General features: G+C 48.3%; 2 protein-coding genes across 2 annotated transcripts in view; both read left to right on the top strand.

Annotated features, from left to right (window-relative positions):
• Positions 1–1,121, top strand: part of ahr2 (aryl hydrocarbon receptor 2) — a gene marked incomplete at both ends in the record, with an annotated part of 41,074 nt that extends 39,953 nt beyond the window's left edge. The window contains 2 exons of the mRNA XM_080519746.1: positions 1–896; positions 1,035–1,121. The exon at positions 1–896 is cut by the window's left edge and continues 647 nt beyond it. Coding sequence (XP_080375872.1) covers positions 1–896; positions 1,035–1,121 — 983 coding nt within the window. The remainder of the gene's footprint in view (positions 897–1,034) is intronic.
• Positions 1,122–6,733: 5,612 nt separating this feature from the next.
• ahr1b (aryl hydrocarbon receptor 1b) lies at positions 6,734–21,909 on the top strand (the record flags this gene model as incomplete). Its single annotated transcript, XM_080519745.1, has 11 exons — positions 6,734–6,866; positions 7,812–7,999; positions 11,485–11,591; positions 13,777–13,866; positions 14,885–15,008; positions 15,412–15,548; positions 16,369–16,568; positions 16,664–16,773; positions 18,462–18,603; positions 18,679–19,831; positions 21,751–21,909. Exons 1-11 carry the CDS (start codon positions 6,826–6,828, stop codon positions 21,907–21,909), a joined length of 2,451 nt encoding a protein of 816 aa, XP_080375871.1. The 5' UTR covers positions 6,734–6,825.
• Between the last annotated feature and the right edge of the window lie 1,252 nt (positions 21,910–23,161).

The raw sequence follows: 23,161 nt of genomic DNA, 5'->3' as shown, positions 1-23,161 counted from the left end.
CCAACGGAGGGCCGATGATGCCCAACGGAGGGCCGATGATGGGAACGGTCAAACTGAGCCACATGGACTTCCCCATGCTGAATGGTCCCGCCCTCCATCAGCTTCCCGCCACCGCGTCCCCGGGCCCCTCGCCGTCCCTCAACCCGTCCTTGCCCGGCCCCTGCTCCCAGACGCACAACCGCCTGGGGCCGGTGGGCGGCCACACGGCGTTCCCGATCCGGCAGGCGCCGGCCGGTCCGCTTCAGCCGAACCACGCGGCGTTCCCGATGCAGACGCACCTCCCCGTGAGGACGCCCGCCGCCCTGCAGGACCCGACCCCGGACGGACACCTGAACCAGGCGTTGGGCTTCCGGGGCGGCCAGTGGGGCGGCGCCACGTCCAACGCAAATCAAGTGGCGGAAACCTACATCCCCGATATTTCAAACCAGGCCGGTTTTCCGGCGGGGCTCGCGCAGGGCCGCTTCGCGCTGCGGACGCACGCCGCTGACGGTCAGGGACCGCCCTGGCCGCAGGCGGGCTTCGGCCAGATGCCGGACTTCCGGGGGATTCCCGTGGATCCCGTGTTCCGGGCCGCGGAGGCCACCGCCGCGCCGTTCCCCGTCCAGCAGGACCTGGAGCCTTCCAGCAGCTGCATGTTCAGGAACGCCGCCGTGCCGCGGCCCGTCAACGGTCTGCGCCACCACCAGGCAAGGCCGAACCCCGGCAAGAGCCAGACCCCCTCCAGACCCTCCTGCTTCTACCAGACGGCGCACGCCGCCGGCGCCGCCACGCCGGCCACGTCCGCCGTCCCCAACCCCGACGAGGCGGCGCTGTCGTGCCAGATGGCGGCCGGGCTGAACGCCAACGGCCTGCTGGCGCAGCAGCAGCCGTACCGGAGCTTCAACCAGCAGACGCAGGTACCCCGCCTCCTCGCTAACCACATGTCCACCCAGGTTTGAAGTATCGTAGCGTTTGTCAGAAGTCACCAGTTAGCAGGGGAACCAACGAACCCGTAACAGCCACGTTTTGTAACGTTTTTCAAATATCTCCCGCAGATCAACAACTGTCCAGTGGTCGGGAACGACGGCTTCCCGTTCGCCTCGCTGTTCAACGGCAACACGCGCTACTCGGAAAACAAATAGAAACTGTGACTCCTGGAGCCCCTCCCCCACCCCCCGACACGGAAACGCCGAGACTCCCGGCGCTAACAGCGGACGACACAGAAACCCCCCCCCCCCCCCACCTCGTCTTCGGATGCTTTTTTTTTTTTTTTTTTTTTTGGTTTTCATGCGATCAGTGTGCAGGACAGCCGGGAAGCTTTGGAACTCGTTCCACCGCCGGACGTCTTAAAGAGACGAGGTCGGTGGGATTGAAACCAAAGGGACACGGCGGGACGGTCCTCCGTGAAGGACGGACCTCGCGAAGACGGTAGAAGGACGAGTGGAGCTAACCAGACCTCAATGCGTGTCACAATTTGTGCCATTTTATACAAAATACTGCGATCGAGAGCCACGAACTGAGCTCTAGTTATTTCCGATGACTGCCCCCGTGTGGCAGGAAGCGCAAACTGCGGTTCTCCATGATCCACGTTAAAGCTGCTTCTCAAGGAGGGTTTTTTTTTTTTTTTTAATGAGATTAAGATGTGGACTCTGTCACACTAAAGTGCATCTGTGGGATTGATACAGTGACGAGACGATGAAATGTAGGACGCACTGCATTTTCTCCACAATCAAGTCGAAGATGATTGGCCCTCGGATTATTGACAAATCATCCCAATAAAAAAATTTTTTTTTTTTAAAACACTAGAAGAAGTAACTGTAAGCCTGAATCCCACAAACGGACAGTTTGGTCTGGTTAACCTCTTGTTGGCTCCCATAAAGCGCTGCGCTCTGGACGCTCCGAAGGATAAAACCAATCTCCTCTTCTCTCTCTCTCTCTCTCTCTCTCTTTCTCTCTCTCTCTCTTTTTTGTTTGTTTTCTTTTTTTATTGTGTCCTTTTAAAAGTGCAACTAAGTGCATTTCAATTTTCGAGATCTTTGCTTTGCAGACAGGGTATTAAAGATGTATCAAGAAGAAATGCGGGGGGGGGGGGGGGGGGGGGGAGGGGTGGGGGGGGGACAGGGGGGGGCAACGACCGACCGACAGACGATTCAGTGAAAACAGCTGCTTGTTTATATATTTTAAAGCTTCGTCACTGAGCCAGTTTTGTTCTTCTTTATCGCTCTTCTCTTTCATATTTCATCCGTGTTGTTGTTGTGGGGGGGGAATTGGAGACGGTGCCTCAGAAACCTTAAAGGGACAGTCAACTGCAATCTCCATGTTTCATCGTGGATCCAAAACCAAAGTTAAAGCCAAATTCGTAACTTTTTTTTTTTTTTTTGCTTTTGCACGAGTAATTTGAAGACTCCGACTCGCCAAAGGACAAAAAAAAGTTCAATACGTGATAAAATGAGACGTAGTCTTTTGAGACAATTCGTGCCGTTTGTGTGTATAAATGATTAAAAATATAAATATATTTCTTATAAAAATGTTTCCTTAAAGCCGGGGTCTGCAACCTCCGTCACCATTTTCCACCATATTTTATCTGGAGCCACGAAAAATTAATTATCTGACATTAAGAAAAAAATTGCTATACTTACAGGAAATAAGGATAATGAGGTGTCGTCGGTACAATTTTGATATATTTAAAATTTTGGGCTGTTGTGGCCATTTTTTTGAATGTTTTTTTTTTTTTTTTTACCCTTTTCCAATTTTTCTTTTTTCTTTTCTTTATTAAATCTTTTTCTAATTTTTCCAGGTTTTTTTTCCCCTCTCTTCTCTTTCTATTTTAATTTTTCCTTTCTTTTCCTATTTTTCCTTTTTAATTTTTTCCAATTTTTCTTTTATATTTCCTTTTTTTTTTCCTTTCTAATTTTTTTTCTATTTTTTTCTACCTTCCCCACCTTTATTCAAGATTTCTTTCCTCTTTTTTTTCTCCTTTTCCTCAAACCTATTTATGATTTTGCTGTTTCACTTTGTTTATCTGGTTGCAGACTCCTGCGTTAAAGGCACAGTATGTAAAGTTGAGTGTGGATCAACTTTATTTTTAGTTTGAAATGGATTTAAAAAAAAAAAAAAAAAAAGCCATTGAATGAAGCCATTCGATTTGACCTCAAAGTGAAAGACGAGGATGCCGATTTCCCCGTTTCCGTCCTCTTCCTTCTTCCGCTGTTTTGTTGTTTTATTTGTTTTTTATTTTGTTTGTTTTCTACAATCGTGCACCGCGTATCGACAACCCGTCCTGCAGTGAAACACAGAAGTAAACGCAGTTAAAGGCAGCTATTGTATAGATTCAATGAGGAAAACAAAAGGAAAAAAAAAAAAGAATAGGGAGGAATATTGACCAAAAAAAGGAGCGTTAAGCGCCTTTTTGAAATGAGCTTCAGTTTGTACTGTACTGTGAATTTTCTCCAAGCTATTAGTGTTTCTTTATGTTTTCTGAAGCAGCTACAAGGAATATTACACCAAAAACCTCCTTTAATGGAGACGCGTCGCTTGGATTTTTGTCCTTTTAGTTATTGAGAAAGAAATCCTGAAAGAAATTGATTATAAGTGTTTAGTGATCCCAACAGTTTTGAAGAAAAACACCTTCTATGATGATTAACATACAATTTGTGTCAATGGTTTTTGTCAAATACTCGCATACAAACCAATAAATAAACACACAAGGACAAAAACAACCTTCATTTCTATGTGTGTTGCCCGGCAACAAGTTTTTCTTCAACTTTAAACCGCATTTGTATCGTTCTGAACTCGACAAAATCAACAAGTCTTTACGTTTGCCAACCTTTACTGTGATAAACAGTGGATTTATATGATATTGTGCAAACGTCACCCTCAAATATATCAGATTGGCTCATTTTTGGCATCTGAAACAACAAGACAACAATCTCGATGCCACTAACATGACTTAATCTTTAACTTTACTGTAAAACCACACTGGGAAACGTAGAGAACCAAAATCTTGGGTTTTTTTAACCTTTGTTTCAGCTTTGTTTTTACAGCAGGGCATGCAAAATGTCACATTTTAACAGTCACAGCTGCTTTTAAAGTCCAAAAACACTAAATGTGTAAAGAAAAATAGGTTTGTTGCAATATTTAATTTTTTTACCAATTAAACTGAATGTTTTTGGATTGTTTTTTTTTTCTTTTTGCATATTACATTTTTTTGGTGGGAAAATTGAATTGAAGCTTTGGTAAAAACAGTTTGACTCAAATCTCAGACGTATGAATTAGACCTTATAAGAATAATTTGAAATAAATCCAAACTGTTACACAAATACAAGTACCGGTACTAAGAAAAGGGAAAACAAAATTATAGGAGGTAATAAAAAAAACAACAACATAATGCACTTTGAGAAAAGGCAAAATTCAACGTGGAGGTTTTGTTTGTTCCTGATGCTTTTCCATACTGGTACAAATTGAAGCTTTAATTTGGAGACGTGTGATCTTCCTCTCCTGTTTGAAATCCCAATTTTTTTTTTTTTAATCCTCTCAAAGTATTCTGTAAATGAAAAAAACCATTTCTTGCTGCTTGCTTTGACATTTTAGAAAAACCCTCCCCTCTTTATATTCTCCTGTTGTTGAAACGCGAGGAGGCCAAGGCTCCAAACATGCAGTATCTTTGTCTACGTGTATATAAATATATATTTGTCATCCCCTTTCAAAGTACGTATTGTCATATATTGTGTATTTTATTATTGTACTGCCTTATCCCGACACACACCTATAATGTTTGTTTTTTTTGTACATTTTCTGCACAATGTAACGTGTAACCTCTCCTTTTTTTTGTTGTTTGTTTTGTAACTTTTCAACATAAAAGTCGTGGAATTTGCCTTCAATATTTTCCTTCTAACCGAGTGCTTGAGTCAGTTTTTATCCGTCTTTACAGAAATAAATGTGGTCTGATCACCGCACTGGTCTGGACAGTTATTGATGGCTTTCACTATTTTCTTAACATTTTTTCTTTTTTTCTTTTTTTTTTAGCTCACGAGCCAATAGAGCTAATAATTAGTAACTTTTGCCTTTTGCTACCTATGGCAGCCCATTTTTATATTCCGAAATGGCACTTAAATGCAATTTTGGTCAATAGTATAGAATTTAATGGCTCCCATCACATCGTACTGCTCTATTATTACCAGCGTTGTGATTTGGAAAACGCATATATAACCAGTGCATTATGAACTAGTGAATTATATATATACATTTCAATGTATAAGCTATCAATATTCCGGTGAGCCAGGTTTATTTTTTAAATGTCATATTGTGGCGTTGATCTGACCGTTTGCAGTGTGTATCAGCGGCCACTAGATGGCAGTGTAACTCTTGTGATTCTCGGTGCGTTATGTGAGCCAAGCCTCTGCCAGCTAAGCCTTTAATAGCTTTTACTGCCAAGTGGACCAGAAAAGATCAGACACCGTGTTTGTTTTCTGACTTTGCCAAGCGAGTTAACTGGGATCTGTCACAACTCGGAAAGGCTGACGTTACGATCCTTCAATAAAAGACAGTGAATTCATTTTTCAATATTCCAAAGGCCAAGGTTTGCAAGGGGACATAAACTGTTGCTCCCTCCTTCACTTCCTCCAGCCTTGTGAGGTTGAGGTTGCTTCTTCAGCACATCGCTCAGTGGTGAAGACGTCTCCTACTTTTCCTTGAATGCAAAAACCATTGCACGGTCAAGAAATGTACTCATAAAGTACATTTCTGAATAGAAAAAAAATAAAAGATATTAATCCCAGAGGGAAATTCTTTGTTGATCCCAAAAGGTAATTCTTTAAACCAATGGCCTGAGAAAGGCGCTCTATCCGTCATGTGAGGGGAGGAATCGAACCTGCAGCATTCCGAGCCCAGTACAACTACTCCAGTCATTAATAATCCTGTGTTGCTTCTCAAACTGGCGCCATGTGACCAGTGGATGCCTAAAATTGTAGAAAGCACACAGACGGTATTATTTATTTATTTTTTTTAATATTGGATAAACAGATATTTTGACGTATTACAAGTTTATTTTGTTCGGTGTTCATTCTTCCTCAAGTTGAAAACATTTTTTTCCAAATCTTATTTTTTACAGTTTCTATTAATTAAACAATCGTCGAATGGAGTATGCTGACGGTTAAAAATAAAATAAAAACGTTTTATTTATTCGTAATTCTAAGGACTTTTGTTGTTGTTTCTGCGACGGTAACCTTTGACCCCTTGCTGCGCGCTCCTGAAATGAACCCGGCGGCGGCGGCGGGAGCGCGCACGGGACGGAGGAGGGAGCGGAGCGGCGTTTAGAGCGCAGCAGCCCGAGAGAGGAGGAGGAGGAGGAGGAGGAGGAGGACGGAACCGGTCGAGTTTAACGCTTTTATATCCACGGCGTGTCGGTGGGACGTGCTCCCCCAGGATGTGAGCTCCGAACCGGGGTGTTTATTTTTTTGTTTTTTATCGCGGGACGTCCACTTGAGTCGACACCCGGGGCGGCGCAGCGCCATGGCCGGGGTAACCGCGACCACCGCGACCGGTCCCGACTGGAGGGTTGGTTTAGTGGTTCACACCCGCTGAAACGACCAGTATTTATTTAAAACACGTCTTTAACTTCATTCTGTTCATTTAAAATATGCTTTAAAAAAAAAAAGAAATCGTAGTTTCGCGCGGTTTTCGGGACGTCCCACCCCCCCCCCCCCCCCCCTCACAAGCGCGTTCACGTCCCCGGGTTTGTGTGCGTCAGTCCCGGGGTTGAAACAACCGGAGTCTCCCGGTGCTGCTTTCTACTGGATTCTACCGGATGCTACTGCAGTGGATGGATCCGTGAAACACGATTTAATCATGTACGCTGCACGGAAGAGAAGAAAACCGGCTCAGAAAGGGTACGACTTGTATTTCCTTCTCAACTGAGTGAATATCAGGTTTATTTCTGCAACTTTTATGATAAAAAAACAGCACATTTGAGCCCGGATGTCACATTATCCTTCACTATTAGTACATATTGCACATCACAATGCTATTCTGCATCTATTTATATCCAATTCTGGCTCTCTTGGTCACCAATTAACCCCAAATGAACCCACTATTTTTAGTGGGGGAATTAAACTAACCACATAAGAATAAAAGCCTATTTGAGTCAGAAATCTAATTAAATAAACACAAATAGACGGACGAAGGCGTTGCACTTCTTTCGCACCCGATTGGTGTGTTTGCATTGGGAAATGTGAGTTTCAGGGCAGAGGTCTGCAACCTGCAGCTCTGGAGCCACACGTGGCTCCTCAGCGCATCTGGAGTGGCTCCCGGGAGCTTTCACAATATGTGACAGAAATAGACATTTGTTCTTATTTTGCACGTCCACGCTGATGTTCCAGAGCGTTTAGATTTCTAGGATATGTAAATAAATACAAGTAAATAAAGTAAAGCGGCTTTGCTTTGAGTGGGGGGGGGGGTTTAAGAGGGGGAAATGGAGAAAAATAAGAAAGAAAATTAATAAGAGGAAAAAAGAAAAAAATTTGAAAAAAGAAAATGAAATAGAAATTATGAAAAAAATCAAAGAAATACAAAGGGAAATTAAAAAAAAAAAAAAAAGGAGAAGGCAAAAAATAGGAAGGGAAAAAAGGAAATCTGAAGAATAATAATTAAGGGGTTAAAAAAAAAAGTGTAGTATAGAGGAAACAGCTGATTCAGGATGAAAAGTCCTGAAACACTATAACACGGGTTCAGTTGTAATTAACCGTTTGTACTTCCTTTACAGAAATAAGGGACATTTCTTCTTTTAGAAATCCTCGGTGTTTCCAGGCGATGTCATGTTGCTTTTTCACTTCCAGGGTCAAGCCGACGCCCGTTGAAGGCGCCAAGTCCAACCCGTCCAAACGCCACCGCGACCGCCTGAACTCCGAGCTGGACCGGCTGGCCAGCCTGCTGCCGTTCCCCGAGGACGTGGTCGCCAGCCTGGACAAGCTCTCCATCCTGAGGCTCAGCGTCAGCTACCTGCGCACCAAGAGCTTCTTCTCGGGTACGGATCTGGAACGTCTGCTGGGTGGAGGTGGAGGTGGAGGTGGAGGTAGTGGTGGAGGTGGAGGTAGAGGTGGAGGTGAAGGTAGTGGTGGAGGTGGAGGTAGTGGTAGAGGTGGAGGTAGTGGTAGAGGTGGAGGTAGTGGTAGAGGTGGAGGTAGAGGTGAAGGTAGAGGTAGTGGTGGAGGTAGAGGTGGAGATAGTGGTGGAGGTAGTGGTTGAGGTGGAGGTGGAGGTGAAGGTAGTGGTGGAGGTGGAGGTAGTGGTAGAGGTGGAGGTAGTGGTAGAGGTGGAGGGGAAGGTAGTGGTGGAGGTAGTGGTAGAGGTGGAGGTAGTGGTAGAGGTAGTGGTGGAGGTAGAGGTGAAGGTAGAGGTAGTGGTGGAGGTAGAGGTGGAGATAGTGGTGGAGGTGGAGGTAGTGGTGGAGGTAGTGGTAGAGGTGGAGGTAGTGGTAGAGGTGGAGGTAGTGGTGGAGGTGGAGGTAGTGGTAGAGGTAGAGGTGAAGGTAGTGGTGGAGGGAGAGGTGGAGGTAGTGGTGGAGGTAGCGGTGGAGGTGGAGGTGGAGGTAGTGGTAGAGGGAGAGGTGGAGGTAGTGGTGGAGGGAGAGGTGGAGGTAGTGGTGGAGGTAGAGGTAGTGGTAGAGGGAGAGGTGGAGGTAGTGGTAGAGGTGGAGGTAGTGGTGGAGGTAGAGGTAGTGGTAGAGGGAGAGGTAGTGGTAGAGGGAGAGGTGGAGGTAGTGGTAGAGGTGGAGGTAGTGGTAGAGGGAGAGGTGGAGGTAGTGGTGGAGGTAGAGGTAGTGGTGGAGGTGGAGGTCGTGACCTCTGTCTGAGCTTTTTTTATTTTCCGGTGATGGAGATCCGCAAGTGCAGAGGATTGGCTTTGCTGGGGAGTTAGCAGGCTTACGGGCAAAGCAGATGGATTTTTTGGGGGGGGGGGCTGGAGGTGCTTGCGTGCAGACGTGTGTGTGTGTGTGTGTGTGTGTGTGTGTGTGTGTGTGTGTGTGTGTGTGTGTGTGTGTGTGTGTGTGTGTGTGTGTGTGTGTGTGTGTGTGTGTGTGTGTGTGTGTGTGTGTGTGTGTGTGTCACACAGATCTGCTCTCAAAAGCAGATTTGTCCAAAAAAAACCACAAAGCGAAACCGGCCGTCACGTGCCCCGTTTCCGCAGAAACGGGCCAGCAGACACGTCTTCGCTCGGCAAAGTGCGTGAACCCTGGGTGAACCCCCCCCCCCTCCATCATCACCACCACCACCACCGTCTCATCGCCACATCTCGCATTCTAGGTCAGCTCCCCTTCTCGCCCCGTGGCCATGCGGTGACCCTCGTCCCGGCGTCTCGGCCGCGCGGCAATCTAGGTCTGAGGAGAGAGGAGGAGGAGATGAAAGAATGAAAACACGGCTGGATAATCTACTGGCAGACCCTTTGAAGGCTTAGGCTGCTTTTCCTTATCTTGTGAAAGAAAATCCCCAAAAAACTGCAGTACGATACTTTATTCCATTGGAAGTGGGGTTGGGCCACTAAGGGCGTGTTCACCAAATGTTGTTGGTGACCAAATGGGGGGAATCCCCATTTGGTCCGGACCGGACCGGACCGGACCGGACAGGACCGGAGTCTCAAAGTCTCAGCTTTGTGTTCGGGCACGTGAAAAACACCCGCCAAGCTAACAAACGATCCCTGGTCTCCTTCAAAGGCTCGGCCTCGGCTCGTTTACGAAACGGTCTCCATAAGCGGGGCGGGGTGAGAGGACCAGACTGCGCAATGCATTCTGGGCCACGAACAAACGAGGCCGACCGCGCGAATCGGAAGAAGCAGACCCAGAAAAGAAAAGAAAAACCAAACTGGAGATATATCTCGCGGGAAGACGCTCATTGATCTCTGGTCTGAAGACTCGATGTCGCGGTTGTGTGTGGCTACCCGTTAGCCACGAGCTAGCTAGCTAGCCTAGCCTCCACGGGCAAAAGTGTCGGGACTTGTGGTTCTGGTTCAGACCAATCAGTGAGCCGTGCTTCTTCTTCACTTCCTCTCTGCTCAGTGTTTGTTTTGGGAGACGGCGCCCCCTAGCCAGCCGCTGCTGTAATGACGCTTTTCCAGGCGGTTTCGTCCGGTGTGTGTGTGTGTGTGTGTGTGTGTGTGTGTGTGTGTGATTTCACATCTGTGTCCATGTGAAGCCATCTGTCAAGTACTCAAAGCAGATTATTGCTTACTTATGTAATACAATAACATTGTGTACTCTGTGTGTTGTTTGTTGTTGTTGTTTTACGTGCTTGTGTCAATCGTCATATTGTTTATCAAATTCGGTCCAATGTCATTTCTTAGAAAGTATAAAGAGGCCATTTATTCAATATATTAAGGGTCTGGATCTAACGGGGAGAAACGCACACTCACTTTTGGCTTAAATGTTTGTTTACTTGATTTATTTGGGCAGATTATGTTTCGATAAAGTGGGAGAATCACGTTTGTTCGGGGGGGTGTGTGTGTGTGTGTGTGTGTGTGTGTGTGTTTGTTTGTCACCGCCGCCATCAGTAGTTCAGACCATGACGGAGGTCGCGGTGCGGCCCCGCGGTTTTTCTACGCCTTCGCACAGGCCGACTCTGTTGTGATGTTTTCAATCGACTGTTGTGTCCTCGCCGCCCCTGCGTTGTACCAACAGATGTCCCTCCTCTTCCTCCTCCTCCTCCTCCTCCTCCCGGTCGCCTCGGGCTGTTTTTTCTTGCCGGCGGCTCCGACTCATGACGTCACGACGCAAATACTACCCCCCCATCCCCTTTAGCGCTCAATTATTGATAGTTCTTGTTGCTCTCTGTCTCTGTGTGTCTCAGAGTTCAAACCTTTCAGTAACAACAGACGACAGACAGTTTTTCATCGTAGCTGTCGGTCACATGACCAAACTTTTAGTGACTTTCTGTCCCTTTGAGGTTTCCGGCACACAACGTCTCCATTTATGATGATGAGCGACGTACGGCGGAGCTCCACTGATCCCCGCGGGGTTGGTAGGGTTGGGGGGGGGGGGGAGGGGGGGGTCAGAAGGGAGCAGTTGAACCAGTCCAACCTTCGGCCTCCGCATTGTCACGGACTTCCTCTTCCATTAACGTCTCCAGAGAGGCTCTTTGTTTCCCGCAGACCGCCGGGTCCATGTTTTGTCTCGGAGGGGTGAAAGGTCACCCCATTGGGTGTGTGTGTGTGTGTGTATGTGTGTGTGTGTGTGTGGGGGGGGTGGGTGTCTTTGTCTGCCTGTCTGTAAATGAAACAATCCGGTCGTAGTAGCTCGGGGCTTTGTCCACATGACGACGGCATTTTTGCCCGATCGTCGTGTTCGAAAGCCGGTTTATTAAAATAAATAAATAAATAAACAGGTTCCAAAGTGGGGACGTTTTGTAAAACCCCCTCCTCGGCTTTGACGTGTGGACGGGTAAAGACGATCAGAAAACTATGATCTCTCTCTCTCTCTCTCAAAACACCATCTCAAAACAAATCTCTCGTCCCTTTCAGTGGCGCTGAAAGACCAGCTGTCCAACGGCGTCGGCAAGGCCAGCGGCCGCAGCCAGAGCGCGGCGTCTCCCGGCAGCCGCGTCCCGGAGGGCGAGCTGCTGCTGCAGGTGACCAACACGAACAATGTCCACCTGTTGACCGGCCTCCATGTCGTTTGCATCATCATTTGTTTGTTGTTTTGTTGGTGACTGCCTCCAGGTAAAATAGACACAAATTCCCCACCTTGACTCGGTAGCAGAGCAGCTTCCTGTCCATTACAGACACCGGGCCATGAATTATACAGAGCCGGTGAACACATCTTTTATTCAAGGACTGATGAGCGATGTGTGTTTCTTATCCCAGGCTGTATCGGGGCTCTGCAACCTTTATACCAAAAGAGCAGTTTTCACCTCTTTTCTTTTTTCTTATTGCACCAAATGAAAAGTCTGGAGCCACAAAACATGTTAAAATTAAGAAAAAAAACATCTTTAAAGAATTGCTATACATACAAAAAAATAAGGTTCCATCAATGAATGAATTAGATGCATTTAGTGACATTTTTATCTTTTTGAGCAATTTTTATCATTTCTTTTTTGCCATTTTATATATCTTTAGCGAATCAGCTGTTTAGCGTTGCTGTATGTTTTCCTAATCTTTTGAAATATTTTTCCTTCATTTCTTTTTCTATTTTTCCCTTTTTTTATTTATTTTTCTTTCCCCCTTTTTTTTCTAATGTTTCCAGTTTTTTCAACCTCTTCACATTTTGTATTTCCTGTTTCACATTTCTATGTTTTTCTCTTCATTTTCATTGTTCCCATTTTTTCTTTATTTTCCTTTTCTGCATTTTTGCTATTTTTTCCACTTTTTCCCCTTTTTTTTCCTTTTCCATAATTTTTTCTCTTAATTTTTTTTTTTTTATTATTTTCATTTCATTTTCTTTTTTATTTCAACTTTTTTTCTTTTCTATCTTTTTACTTTTTTTTTCTTTTTTTTTTTTCTTTCTTTTCCTTAAAGCTACACACACCTCTGGACTATACAGATCATGTTGATTGTGTGTGGACAAAACAGCAGAGGGTTTTCTGTTGTTGTTGTTGTTGTTGGAGGGAACACACCAGCCCAGACAACAAACATCTCTCTCTCTCTCTCTCTCTCTCTCTCTCTCTTTCTCTCTATTTGTCGCTCCGTCTCGGTCTCAGGAGGGAGAGAGGTTGATCCAACACGAGAGGCAGAGCGAGGCCTTGTGCTTTCTGCTTTCTGCAGTAAATATTTATACACTGGGCATGTACGCTCTGCTTTGCCTACTGTAGAAGTGAGTGTGTGTGTGTGTGGGGGGGGGGGTCACACACACACTCACCCACTACTGGAGCGTGTCCTCTTCTTCCTTCACGTCTCCTTCTGGAACACTAACGGTGATTCGAGGAAATGTGCGTTTCTCCGGCTCGCAGTCACAATATTGAGCGAGACCCTCCTCACCCCTCCAACACCTTCAATTATTGAGCGCCGTCTTGCTCCGGGCCTCATGCTAATGCATTTTTGACATCATGTAATGGATTTCAAAAGAGGTTTCGGGGATAAAATGGGGGGGGGGGGGTTACGTTTCGTTTTCCGAGGCAACCCGCGGCGGCATGAATCTTGGAAAACCATCCGAGGTGGACGAGCGACCTCGTTCGTATGGAGGAGTGTGTTCTGGAGGAGGCCGTAAACGAATCGAGGCGGACGCTGGCGGGACGCCGCCGCCGCTCTCATCGCCTCGCCTCCGGCCTCCAGGAGGGAGAGAAGGAGCAGTGATGGAGGTGTTAGTCATCCAGTGGTGACCTCCTTCGCCTCGACGTGACTTTTCTCGAAACTGACATCCTCTTCCCCTCTTGCCCTCGGGGAGAAGTCTCCCTCTCTCTCTCCCTCCCCCGTTCGGGTCAAAGGACCCTATTAGATTCCGCCAAAATAAAATCCCGTTTTCGACCGGCAAAGATGACTCGACAGCGTTTCACCCAGAGCTACGACATTCAGCACACGTATGTAAAACTCCCAAGACGCACAGGAAAGTCTTCTACACACAGACCGAACACTCAACAGGACGTCGGCCATTTTGGAAAACGCATCGGCTTTTGGTCACGATGTACACATTTTCCAGCGCGTACTGACGGATAGAAATGGGGTTGGTGAGCAAAGGTACCCTAAAATCTATCGCGGAGTTCTCTAGGGCGCAATAAAGCTTTAAGGTTTCGCCTCAAAACAGGAAGTGCAGAGTAAATAGAATGCCCACGCTCCAATGGACCTGAATATGATGATCTTTTCTTTTCTACCCCCCCGCAGGCTCTGAACGGCTTCGTCTTGGTGGTGACGGCAGAGGGGACCATCTTCTTCTGCTCCCACACCATACAGGATTACCTCGGCTTCCATCAGGTTTGGATTGTCTTGTCACCGTCGCGTTTTTCGCGAAAACGTGTCGAGGAGATCCGGGAACCCTTGCTGGTGTTTCGAGGTTGCATTCACCGCAAGCGGGGGGAAAAAGAAAAAGAAGAAAAAAAACGAGTGAATGCTTTGTTGTGGGTACTCAAGAGGATTGAGAGAATTGCACATATGGAGCGAGAGCTTTAATCCAATTGGCTTCACAACAAAGCAGCCTAATCTTATTTTCAAGAACGTGATTATCAAATTACCCAAAGTCCGTCTGTCTGTCTGCCCGTCTGACAGGCGAGTACAGAGGGTCGGTCAGGGGTCCGCAGCCTGCCGCTCTGGAGCCACACGTGGCTCTACAGCCACTCCGTGGTGCTGCCGCCATGCGTGATGTAAATAAGACGTTTGGTTTTTGTTTGATTTGCACTCTCGCACGGATTTTCCCAAAAAAACTGGTTGAATCCCCAGGATAAAAAGAGTTGAATGAAATAAATCCGGTAAGTCAGGCTGAGCTTTGAGGAAAAGAAAGAGGGGGGGGAAAGAAAATGAATTAAAAAGGGAAAACATAAAAAAAACAAAAACTGTTTGAACGAAAATAATTTTTTTTTTTAAATTAACAGAATTTTTTTTTTAAAGGGGTGAATAGGGAAAACATAGGAAAAGCAAAATAAATAAAACAAAGTAAAATTTAAAAAAAAACTAATCAAAGGAAAAAATGAAGAAAATGTGTAGTATAGCTAAAACTGCTCAAACCATTGGGAAACATAGTTATTTAGCTAAAGTGGCTAAAATGGCTATGATGCTACTTTAAAAATGGCCACAACAGGTACAAATGTAATAAAATATGTCTAAATCTAATTGATGCACTTTAATTTTTTTGTATGTATAGTCATTCTTTCGCATGTTTTACGGCTCTGGACTAATTTTATTTGGTGTAAAAAAATCCAGAAATCGAGGTCGATTGTTTCAGATTCCAACTTTCATCTTCTTTCTTTTCTATTTTTTCTATTCTATTTTTCTAAAGACTGACGTGATGCACCAGAGCGTGTTTGAGCTGATCCACACCGAGGACCAGCAGGAGTTCAGGAGGAACCTGCACTGGGCCCTCAACCCCCCCGGAGGAGCCGCCGCCGCCGCCGGACCACCAGGTCAGCTTTGTGAACGGAACACGAGCAAAGAGCTTTTATTTTTAGAAAGGGGGGACGGGGGGGGGGGGGCTGTCCGTGTTGTAAACACAAACACCCAGTGGAGTGGAGTCGCTCTGGAAGCAGGTAAAAGCCTGCGATTGTTTCAAGAGACGCGAAAAAGAGGTGACCTTTTGACGGAAGCCTCCTGGGAGCTGCGGTGAATGTTTGTTGTTGTCGTACACACACACACACACACTGCCAATGCTCCTCACCCAGAGAAGCATCATAGTAGAGGACAACCTGAACCCTACACATGCTCTTACTGTGCTTTTTACACACCTGTCACGAGGAGTTAGCTCAGAGTCGCAAAAAACAAACATCCACTCGCTGATAGAATTGATATTTGATGTCACCCCCCCTCCAGACGGCGATTCGGTGGCGACGTCGTCCCGCCTCGTGAGCTACAGCCCCGACCAGCTCCCGCCGGAGAACTCCTCCTTCCTGGAGCGAGGCTTCATCTGCCGCTTCCGCTGCCTGCTGGACAATTCCTCCGGCTTCCTGGTGAGAGCCAAATGGTCCCCGAGCGCCGTGATTGTCACCCAGATAGGTGTGGGTTCTCGCCCCGGTGGAGGGGGGAGGGGGCTGTTCGCCGCCGGCAGCATGGCGTGCCACCTCCGGCCCTCAGCCACCAGAAGCCACCATTTACTCCCGTAATCCGCCTTAGGAGAACCTCGGGGTCGTGGGGGAAAAAAGGGACTTAATCCTCCCGCGGGGGGATGAGAGTGGAGGGGGGGAACTTGCTGAGTCAGGGTGGTTCGGGACCCGTCGCCTCGTCGTGGCGACAAAAACCCACGGCGGTGTAGGCGATTGGGGGTCAGGGTGAGAGAAAGACGGAGGCCTGATCGCCGATGGTGGTTTGGTACCTGCACGCCCTCCACACTCGCGTTGGCGTGAGCAGTAAGCCAGGTTTCTGCTCCTGTCTGCTGCTCGTTATGACTTTTTTTTTTTTTTCTGTAATCCCCCCTGCTATTCAGAGCTAGACTCCTGACATCACGGCTGCGGGCTCTTAGACCCACCAAGGTCAATTAACCAGAGCTAAAAGAAAGTGTGTGTGTGTGTGTGTGGGGGGGGGGGGGGGGGGGTCTTCACATGAGATGCCACAGGGTGAGAGCAGGACAGCAGAAGGAGAAAGTGTTTTCAGGTTTTTCTGAGACTGTAAAAAAAAAACCTCCCCCGCTGCTGGCCGCTGAGCCAAAACTCACCAGCTCGATCAGTGTTTATCTGAAATTCTCTGGTTTCTTATTGTGGGGTTTCTTTCCGGCGACACAACTCTCTCTACTGCATTTCTGCATAATAACATAGTTTTATGTTCTTATCCAAGGCCCTGAACATCCAGGGCAGGTTGAAGTTCCTCCACGGCCAGAGGGCGTGCGACAGCGGGGGCGCCTGCCCGGCCCAGCTGGCCCTGTTTGCCGTGGCCACGCCCCTCCAGCCCCCGGCCATCCTGGAGATCAGGACCAGGAACATGATCTTCAGGACCAAACACAAGCTGGACTTCACGCCCATGGCCTGCGACGCAAAGTACCGTCTTTCTAACCGGCTTCCATCGACGTCCTCCATTGATTCAGCGTCCCCACCTAATAATGTGTGTGTGTGTGTGTGTGTTCGCTTTTCAGGGGTAAAATAGTTCTGGGGTACACCGAGGCGGAGCTGAGAGTCCGAGGGTCCGGCTATCAGTTCATCCACGCCGCCGACATGCTGTACTGCGCCGAAAACCACGTTCGGAGTGAGTAGCGGTGCCGTCTTTAAGGAAAAGGAAGGAAAGGGAACAGGAAAGGCAAAATAGGAAAACTAAAAATAAAGGCCGAGCGTAGCTAAAAGTGCTCCACCCTTTGAGAAACATACATTCAATAGCTCTGAACTTGAATAAAACAACTTAAAAAATGGCCACAACCGCTAAAAATGTAATAAAATATATCTACTTCATTCATCGTTGACCACGTTTTGTGGCTCCGCTCGTAATTTTCATTTGCGGGAACCAGAGTGATGGCAAATCACACAAATTAGTCTCAGCATTTTGCTTCGTTCTTTTTTTTCGAGCAGCTTTCCAACCTGAGTCGGATCAGTGGAAGGATCAGTCGAGGATCAGCGTCGACATCCGCCGACCTCTTTGTCATGTTTGCGCTCGACAAACACTTGTACGACATGCAGCAAACACCGAGCCGCCGCTCGTCTGCGGCGGCGGCGGCTAGAGGAAATCTCCCAGCGAGAGTCAAATGCCCTACTTTAAGCTCGCGTACCGGATGACCCGGTTAGCCGTTGCCATGGCGCCTGCCGACGCCCGCATCCCCGGCTCCCAGACACGCTCGCACACAAACACACACGTACGCTATGCATGTAGTCATGCATACAGGAGGGGTGGGGTTTACATGCAATGTGCGTTTGGAAACCTATAAGGCATGGAGGTACGTACGTGTTGGGCATGCTCCGGTGCACACGCAGATGGGGAGCCAGGTTTTCAGCGGAGACGGACAAACGCACAAGGAATCCTCTTTTGCGCGAGCGTATAGACGGACCCGGTGTCTGTTGGGTAACCTCACAAAGTTTGTTCTCCCTCAAAAAAATACATTTAAAACAAATAAAGAAGCGTTGCGGTAAACGATCAGGAGGTGGACCTCAAGTGCTTTGATCTTTGCCCTTTGTGGGACTCCCATCAAAGGGGAAGACGGGACGTCTCTTCTCCCATTGCGTCGTAGGGTTACAAGGAACATAAAACCCCATAATTAATACAATTTGTTTTCTTTTGTTAAGCACAAAGAGTAAAACTGCCTAAATCCTTTCGTTCGGTACAAAGAGCAAAACCCGTGTATTAATCTACCTTCTCTGGCACATTTAGGATTAAATGATCGCAAACGTGAGCACAAAAGTGAAACGAGTCTGGAGCTACAAAACATGGTAAAATCAATGGAACTAATTAAGTTTTTATATATTTTTCCATTTTACACATCTGGGCTATTTTAGCCACTTAGCCATTAGTTGTTTATCGCTGCTGCATGTCTCCAAATGGTTGGAGCAGTTTAGCGACGCCAGACATTCACTTTCATCCCTTTTTTCCCTTTGATTTCTTTTACTTTCATTTATCCATTTTGTCCTATTTGTCCTCTATTTCCCTTTTCCACTTTTGTCTTTTCTTTTTCTGCCACTCTTTCTTTTCTTCACTATTTTATTCACCTGGAGAGTCGACCGTTTTTTGAGTATCGGCGTGGAACACAAGTAAAAATCAAATTTTTTGTATTTTTTTTTATTTCCATGACCTGAAAGTGAACGTCAGAAGGAAGAAAAAAAAAAAGTGAGCATCAGCATGCGCCCCCCCGCCCTCCCCCCCGCCGTCTCGGAGGCACACGCCCGACTGAGCAGGCATGCGGCGCGCGTACAGCCTGCAGAGCCTCCTAACTTGATCCGATGTGATTCCAGTGATCAAGACGGGCGAGAGCGGCCTCACCGTCTTCCGGCTGCTCACCAAGGACAACCGCTGGAAGTGGGTCCAGGCCAACGCCCGGCTGGTCTACAAGAACGGCAAGCCCGACTACATCATCGCCACCCAGAGGCCTTTGGTGTGAGTCACGTTTCCGCTCCAGATTTTATATTGTTGTCTATTTTTTTGTTCGTTAACCGTCGCGTTTCTCCACAGGGATGAGGAAGGCGGCGAGCACCTGAGGAAGAGGTCCATGCACTTGCCCTTCACCTTCGCCACCGGCGAGGCCCTCCTCTACCAGACGGGCTTCCCGCTGCACGGCTTCCCCGACGCCCCGCCGGGCAAGGCCAAGGGCGGCAAGTCCAAGAAGGGCAAAGTCGACAAGAACTCTTCCGACTACCTGGATCCAAAGTCTCTGCTGGGGGCGGTGATGAGCCAGGACGAGTCGGTGTACGTGTGCCAGCCGGACACGGAGGCGAAAATGTCTTACCACAGCGGCCTTTTTACCGAGCAGCACAGCCAGCCCGGCGGCCTGTTGCCTGGCAACAGCTGGAGCGGTTTTTCTAATGGGGAGGTGAGCCAGTGCAGAGGGAGAGCGTCCAGTTTCGACCCCCTCCTGGCCACGCTGGACTCTCTCTCTCTGGACGGGGGCGAGGCCTGCTCCAACAGCGAGCTCTTCAGCGCCCTGGAGAATCTGGGCCTCAACGCCGAGGACCTGGAGCTGCTGCTGCTGGACGAGAGGATGATCCAGGTGGAGCTGGACCCCAACCACATCCCCACCCTCGGTGACCTCCTCACCAACAACGAGATCCTCTCCTACATCCACGACTCCCTCCAGACGGACGGAGGCGGGCGGTCCAGCCAGGCGTGTCCGTCGCCCTCCGCTCCGCCCATCGTCCACCTGTCGCAGCAGATGCAGCAGCACGTCGGCGCCAACAACCCGAACGGCCTGTGGGAGGATCCCCACAACCACCGGGCACCGAAGGCCACAAACGGTGAACACAAACACCCGGACCTCCTGCTGGAGTCCGGCCCACAGTGGGCCCCCCTGCAGGGAAACCCCCAGGACACGCCGTCGAATCACCTGCCGGCCGACGGATCCTACGCCCCGAACGGACACGTCGATTACAGCGTCTCCGCCGCGCAGGGCTGCCAGAGTCTGGGGACCGCCGCGCCTTTCTACCAGCTGCACGGCCGCCACAGGCAGCAGGGTCCGGTCCCGCCGCCGTGTTTCCCCCAGGGGCCCGGCCACGGCCCGGCGCTGGAGCTGGAGCAGCTCCTGGCCCTGTCGGTGCAGCCGCCGCACAGCCTGCCGTCCCTGGAGGCCTACAGCGTGTTCAGCAGCACGACGGACTCCTCGCACGGCAAGGTAAGAGACACGCTTGACGCATTGGGAGAGTCAGTTCACGCTGGGGGGGGGGGGGCGTCGCCCGAGACCAACACTGACCAGAGGGGAGGTAAAGAACGCTCGTTTGATTGGTCTGGACCGGAACTGGAAATCCCACCCATTAATCCCGAGGTAGCTAAAGGCAAATTAGCCCGTGGCTAATGGGTAGCCACAAACAACCGCAATATGTCTTCTTGTACGTCGTCTCTATTCCCTCGTCTTACCTGCAAGATATTTTTACACTTTTTACCTTCTGCGTCTGCTTTCTTCTGACTTGCGCAGTTGGCTTTGTTTGTTTACTCCCCAGTTCTCCTGTTAGTTCCTGATCAGAGTACAGGGGAGCGTTCACAGACGCACCAAGTGAAGCAGACTTCCCCAGAAAGTCCCTGAATTGAACTCTGGTCCCGATCAAACATTGGCTGGTTTGATCAAGCCCACTTATTGACTTGAGCCCACCGATGGCGATAACTATCAACCAGCATCAACAAATCGGCGGCGGCGAGATTCGCAGCCCTTCAATCCTCTGCTGCTCTCTTTCACCACCATCGAAATCGATTTATATATTTATTCCCCCCCCCCCCCCCCCCCCCTCCGAGTCAGCATACAAGGGCCTGGGGCCGGCGCGGAGCTCGCTGTTCACTCTGATGTGAGCAGACACGCCATGTAAATAAGAGGCTCACTGCGGAGCCGAGTTACACTGAGTGTGTGTGAGTTGTTTATGACGGAGTCGTCCAGTGTCGTTTCTGTCGCTTGCATTCATGGAGGTTATCAATCGGTTATCACAGGCCGGGTGCAGCGCCTCTTCCTCGCCAGACCCCTCCCTCGCTCTCGGTTTAATTGTCCCGCTGTGTCCTGTTTTTTTCCAAGCATGAAGAGCATCGCCGGTGTGTCGAGGGGGGGGGGGAGTAAAAAAAAAAGAAAACAAAGTCGCGGCTAACAAAAGAGATCTAATGAAATCTGAGAGAATGGGCCGCGGAGAGGCAGCAAGCGAGAAAGCGTACAATAATGAATAGAATAAGGTCGGGTGCCCCCCCCACCCCCACCCCCACCAGAAATGGCCGACCCCAGCAGGCATCCATTCACCCCCCCCCCCCCCCTCCCCATTCAGCCTCCACTGTTATTCTTCAGGGTCACTGGCTGTTGCTGAAAGAAAAAAAGAGAAAAAACACTGGCAGGCTGGCCAGTCGAGCATAAGCGGCTCTGACCTACAATTTGACTGTCATCATTACCTAATGTAGTGCGGGGGAGGGGGGGGGGGGGGCGGTCCGTGACACCGGAGACAGAAGCAGGGCTCTTGATTCACTAAAACCTCGGGTCGCTGTCAAACGGCGCTAAATATAGTCATCAAAGTGTATTTTATCACATCGTCATAGTGACGATCAATCGCTTTGAAGTCACAAAGGCACCGGTTCAGAAAGGCCGACGCAAGGAAACCATTCCAAGTTTGGCCTCATTAGGCGTCTGAAAGGCCCGAGGAGGGTGTGGCGATACACACCGACGCAAGACGTCCCGCCTCGGGAGACTGGGAGGGTTTAAAATCCGGCGTGTTTGAGCAGAGGAAGTGGAGGGGGATTACTGCCCTCGCTGCGGACTGCAGGCTCCTCCTCCTCGTTCTTCCTCCTCCCGTGCGTCCAGGTCCGCCCATAAAACATCTGCTTGTCGGCGCCGGCCCGCCCGAGCCGGCCTGCTTCTTGTGATTAAGGTCAACTCCGGTTCCATAAGCACCCGAGTGGTTTCACATCATCACACAGCGACACACACAAAAAAAAAAAATAATAATAATTTACGGCGCCAACAGCCCCGTCGGCCTTCGCGGATTGATTCCGTTTGACTCCCAAGCGCTCGTGTTGTGAAAAGTGTCAGCGTCTGTAAAGATGTGCTCCCGTCGTTGTGTTTCCCAGCTGGAGAACGGCCGCCTCCTCAGCGCCGCCAACGCCGCGTTCGTCAGGACGTGTCTGCTGCCCAACGGGGGCGGCGTGGCCCCGGGCGACCTCCCGGCGTCGCGCCCCGACGCCCTCCCCGCCCTGCAGGACCCCCAGGCGTCCGGGTTCTTCCTCTGAGGGGGACGCGAGGCGTCAGCGGGCGAGAGCCGATGAGAGGCGAAGGTACAGATTTAGCGAGGGCGACGGAAAAGGAAAGACTTTGGTCGGACAGACGCCCCCGCTTGTGCCACTCAAGACACCCGGAGTCGTCTTCTTTCATGTCACACTGTGTTTTCTAGTCGTGCTCGCACTCAGAATTTTCTTGCATCAAGTTGTGCTTTTACTAGTTTGTTTGTTTTTTTCTTTGCTCTCAAGCCAAAACCATCATCACTCTTTGATCTGTAAATACACTTTATAGTCTGAGAGAAAGAAGAAGAGAGACACTGCTACGCCCCGTTTCCACCACAACATTACATGGGCTATAAAAACTGTAAGTATGGACGATATAACTACCAATATGGACTATAAAGTTACCAATATCGACTATAAAACTACCAACATGGACAATGAAACTACTGATATGGAAGTAAAACTACCAATATGGACTACAAAACTATCAATATCAACTAAATAACTACCAAATTGAACAGTAAAACTACCACTTTGGACAATAAACTACAGATGTGGCCTATAAAACTACTGATATGGACTATAAACTACCAATACGGAATATAAAACTACCAATATGAACTATAAAACTACCAATATGAACTATAAAACTACCAATATGAACTATAAAACTACCAATATGGAATATAAGGCAGCTATGGACTATAAACTACAAACATGGACAATAAAACTACTGATATGTATGTAAAAATACCACTTTGGACTGTAACACTACCAATATGGACAATAAAACTACCAAACATGGACAATTGAACTACAGATGTGGCCTATAAAACTACCAATACGAAATATAAAGCAACAGATATGGAATGTGAAACTACCAATATGGACTATAAAACTACAATCAACTAAATAACTACCAACTTGAACTGATAAGTTGCCACTACCAATATGGAATATAAAGCGACAGCTATGGACTATAAAACGACCCATGTAAACAATACAACAACATAGACGACAAATCATAGTTCCACTCTATCGTTTTCGTGGTGTAAACGGGGCCGTAACTCTAAAATAACTGGATCTCCATTAAACGTGAAGCTGCTGCTTGTCTGTGCCATCTGCGACTGAAAAACTGAAGAACCACCGGAGGGGATCGCCTCCACTGTCACAAGTCAGGTTGTTCAGATTTCTTATGTTCGGCACATGCAAGTGCTTTGAAAGAGGCTTTTTTTTTTTCTTCTTGTTTTGATCCGATTTT

The sequence above is a fragment of the Blennius ocellaris genome, assembly GCF_963422515.1.
Source record: "Blennius ocellaris genome assembly, chromosome: 24".
In the NCBI taxonomy this organism is placed as follows: Eukaryota; Metazoa; Chordata; class Actinopteri; order Blenniiformes; family Blenniidae; genus Blennius; species Blennius ocellaris.
The sequence above is the reverse complement of the archived record's forward strand: the minus strand, read 5'-3'. Positions and strand labels throughout refer to the sequence as shown.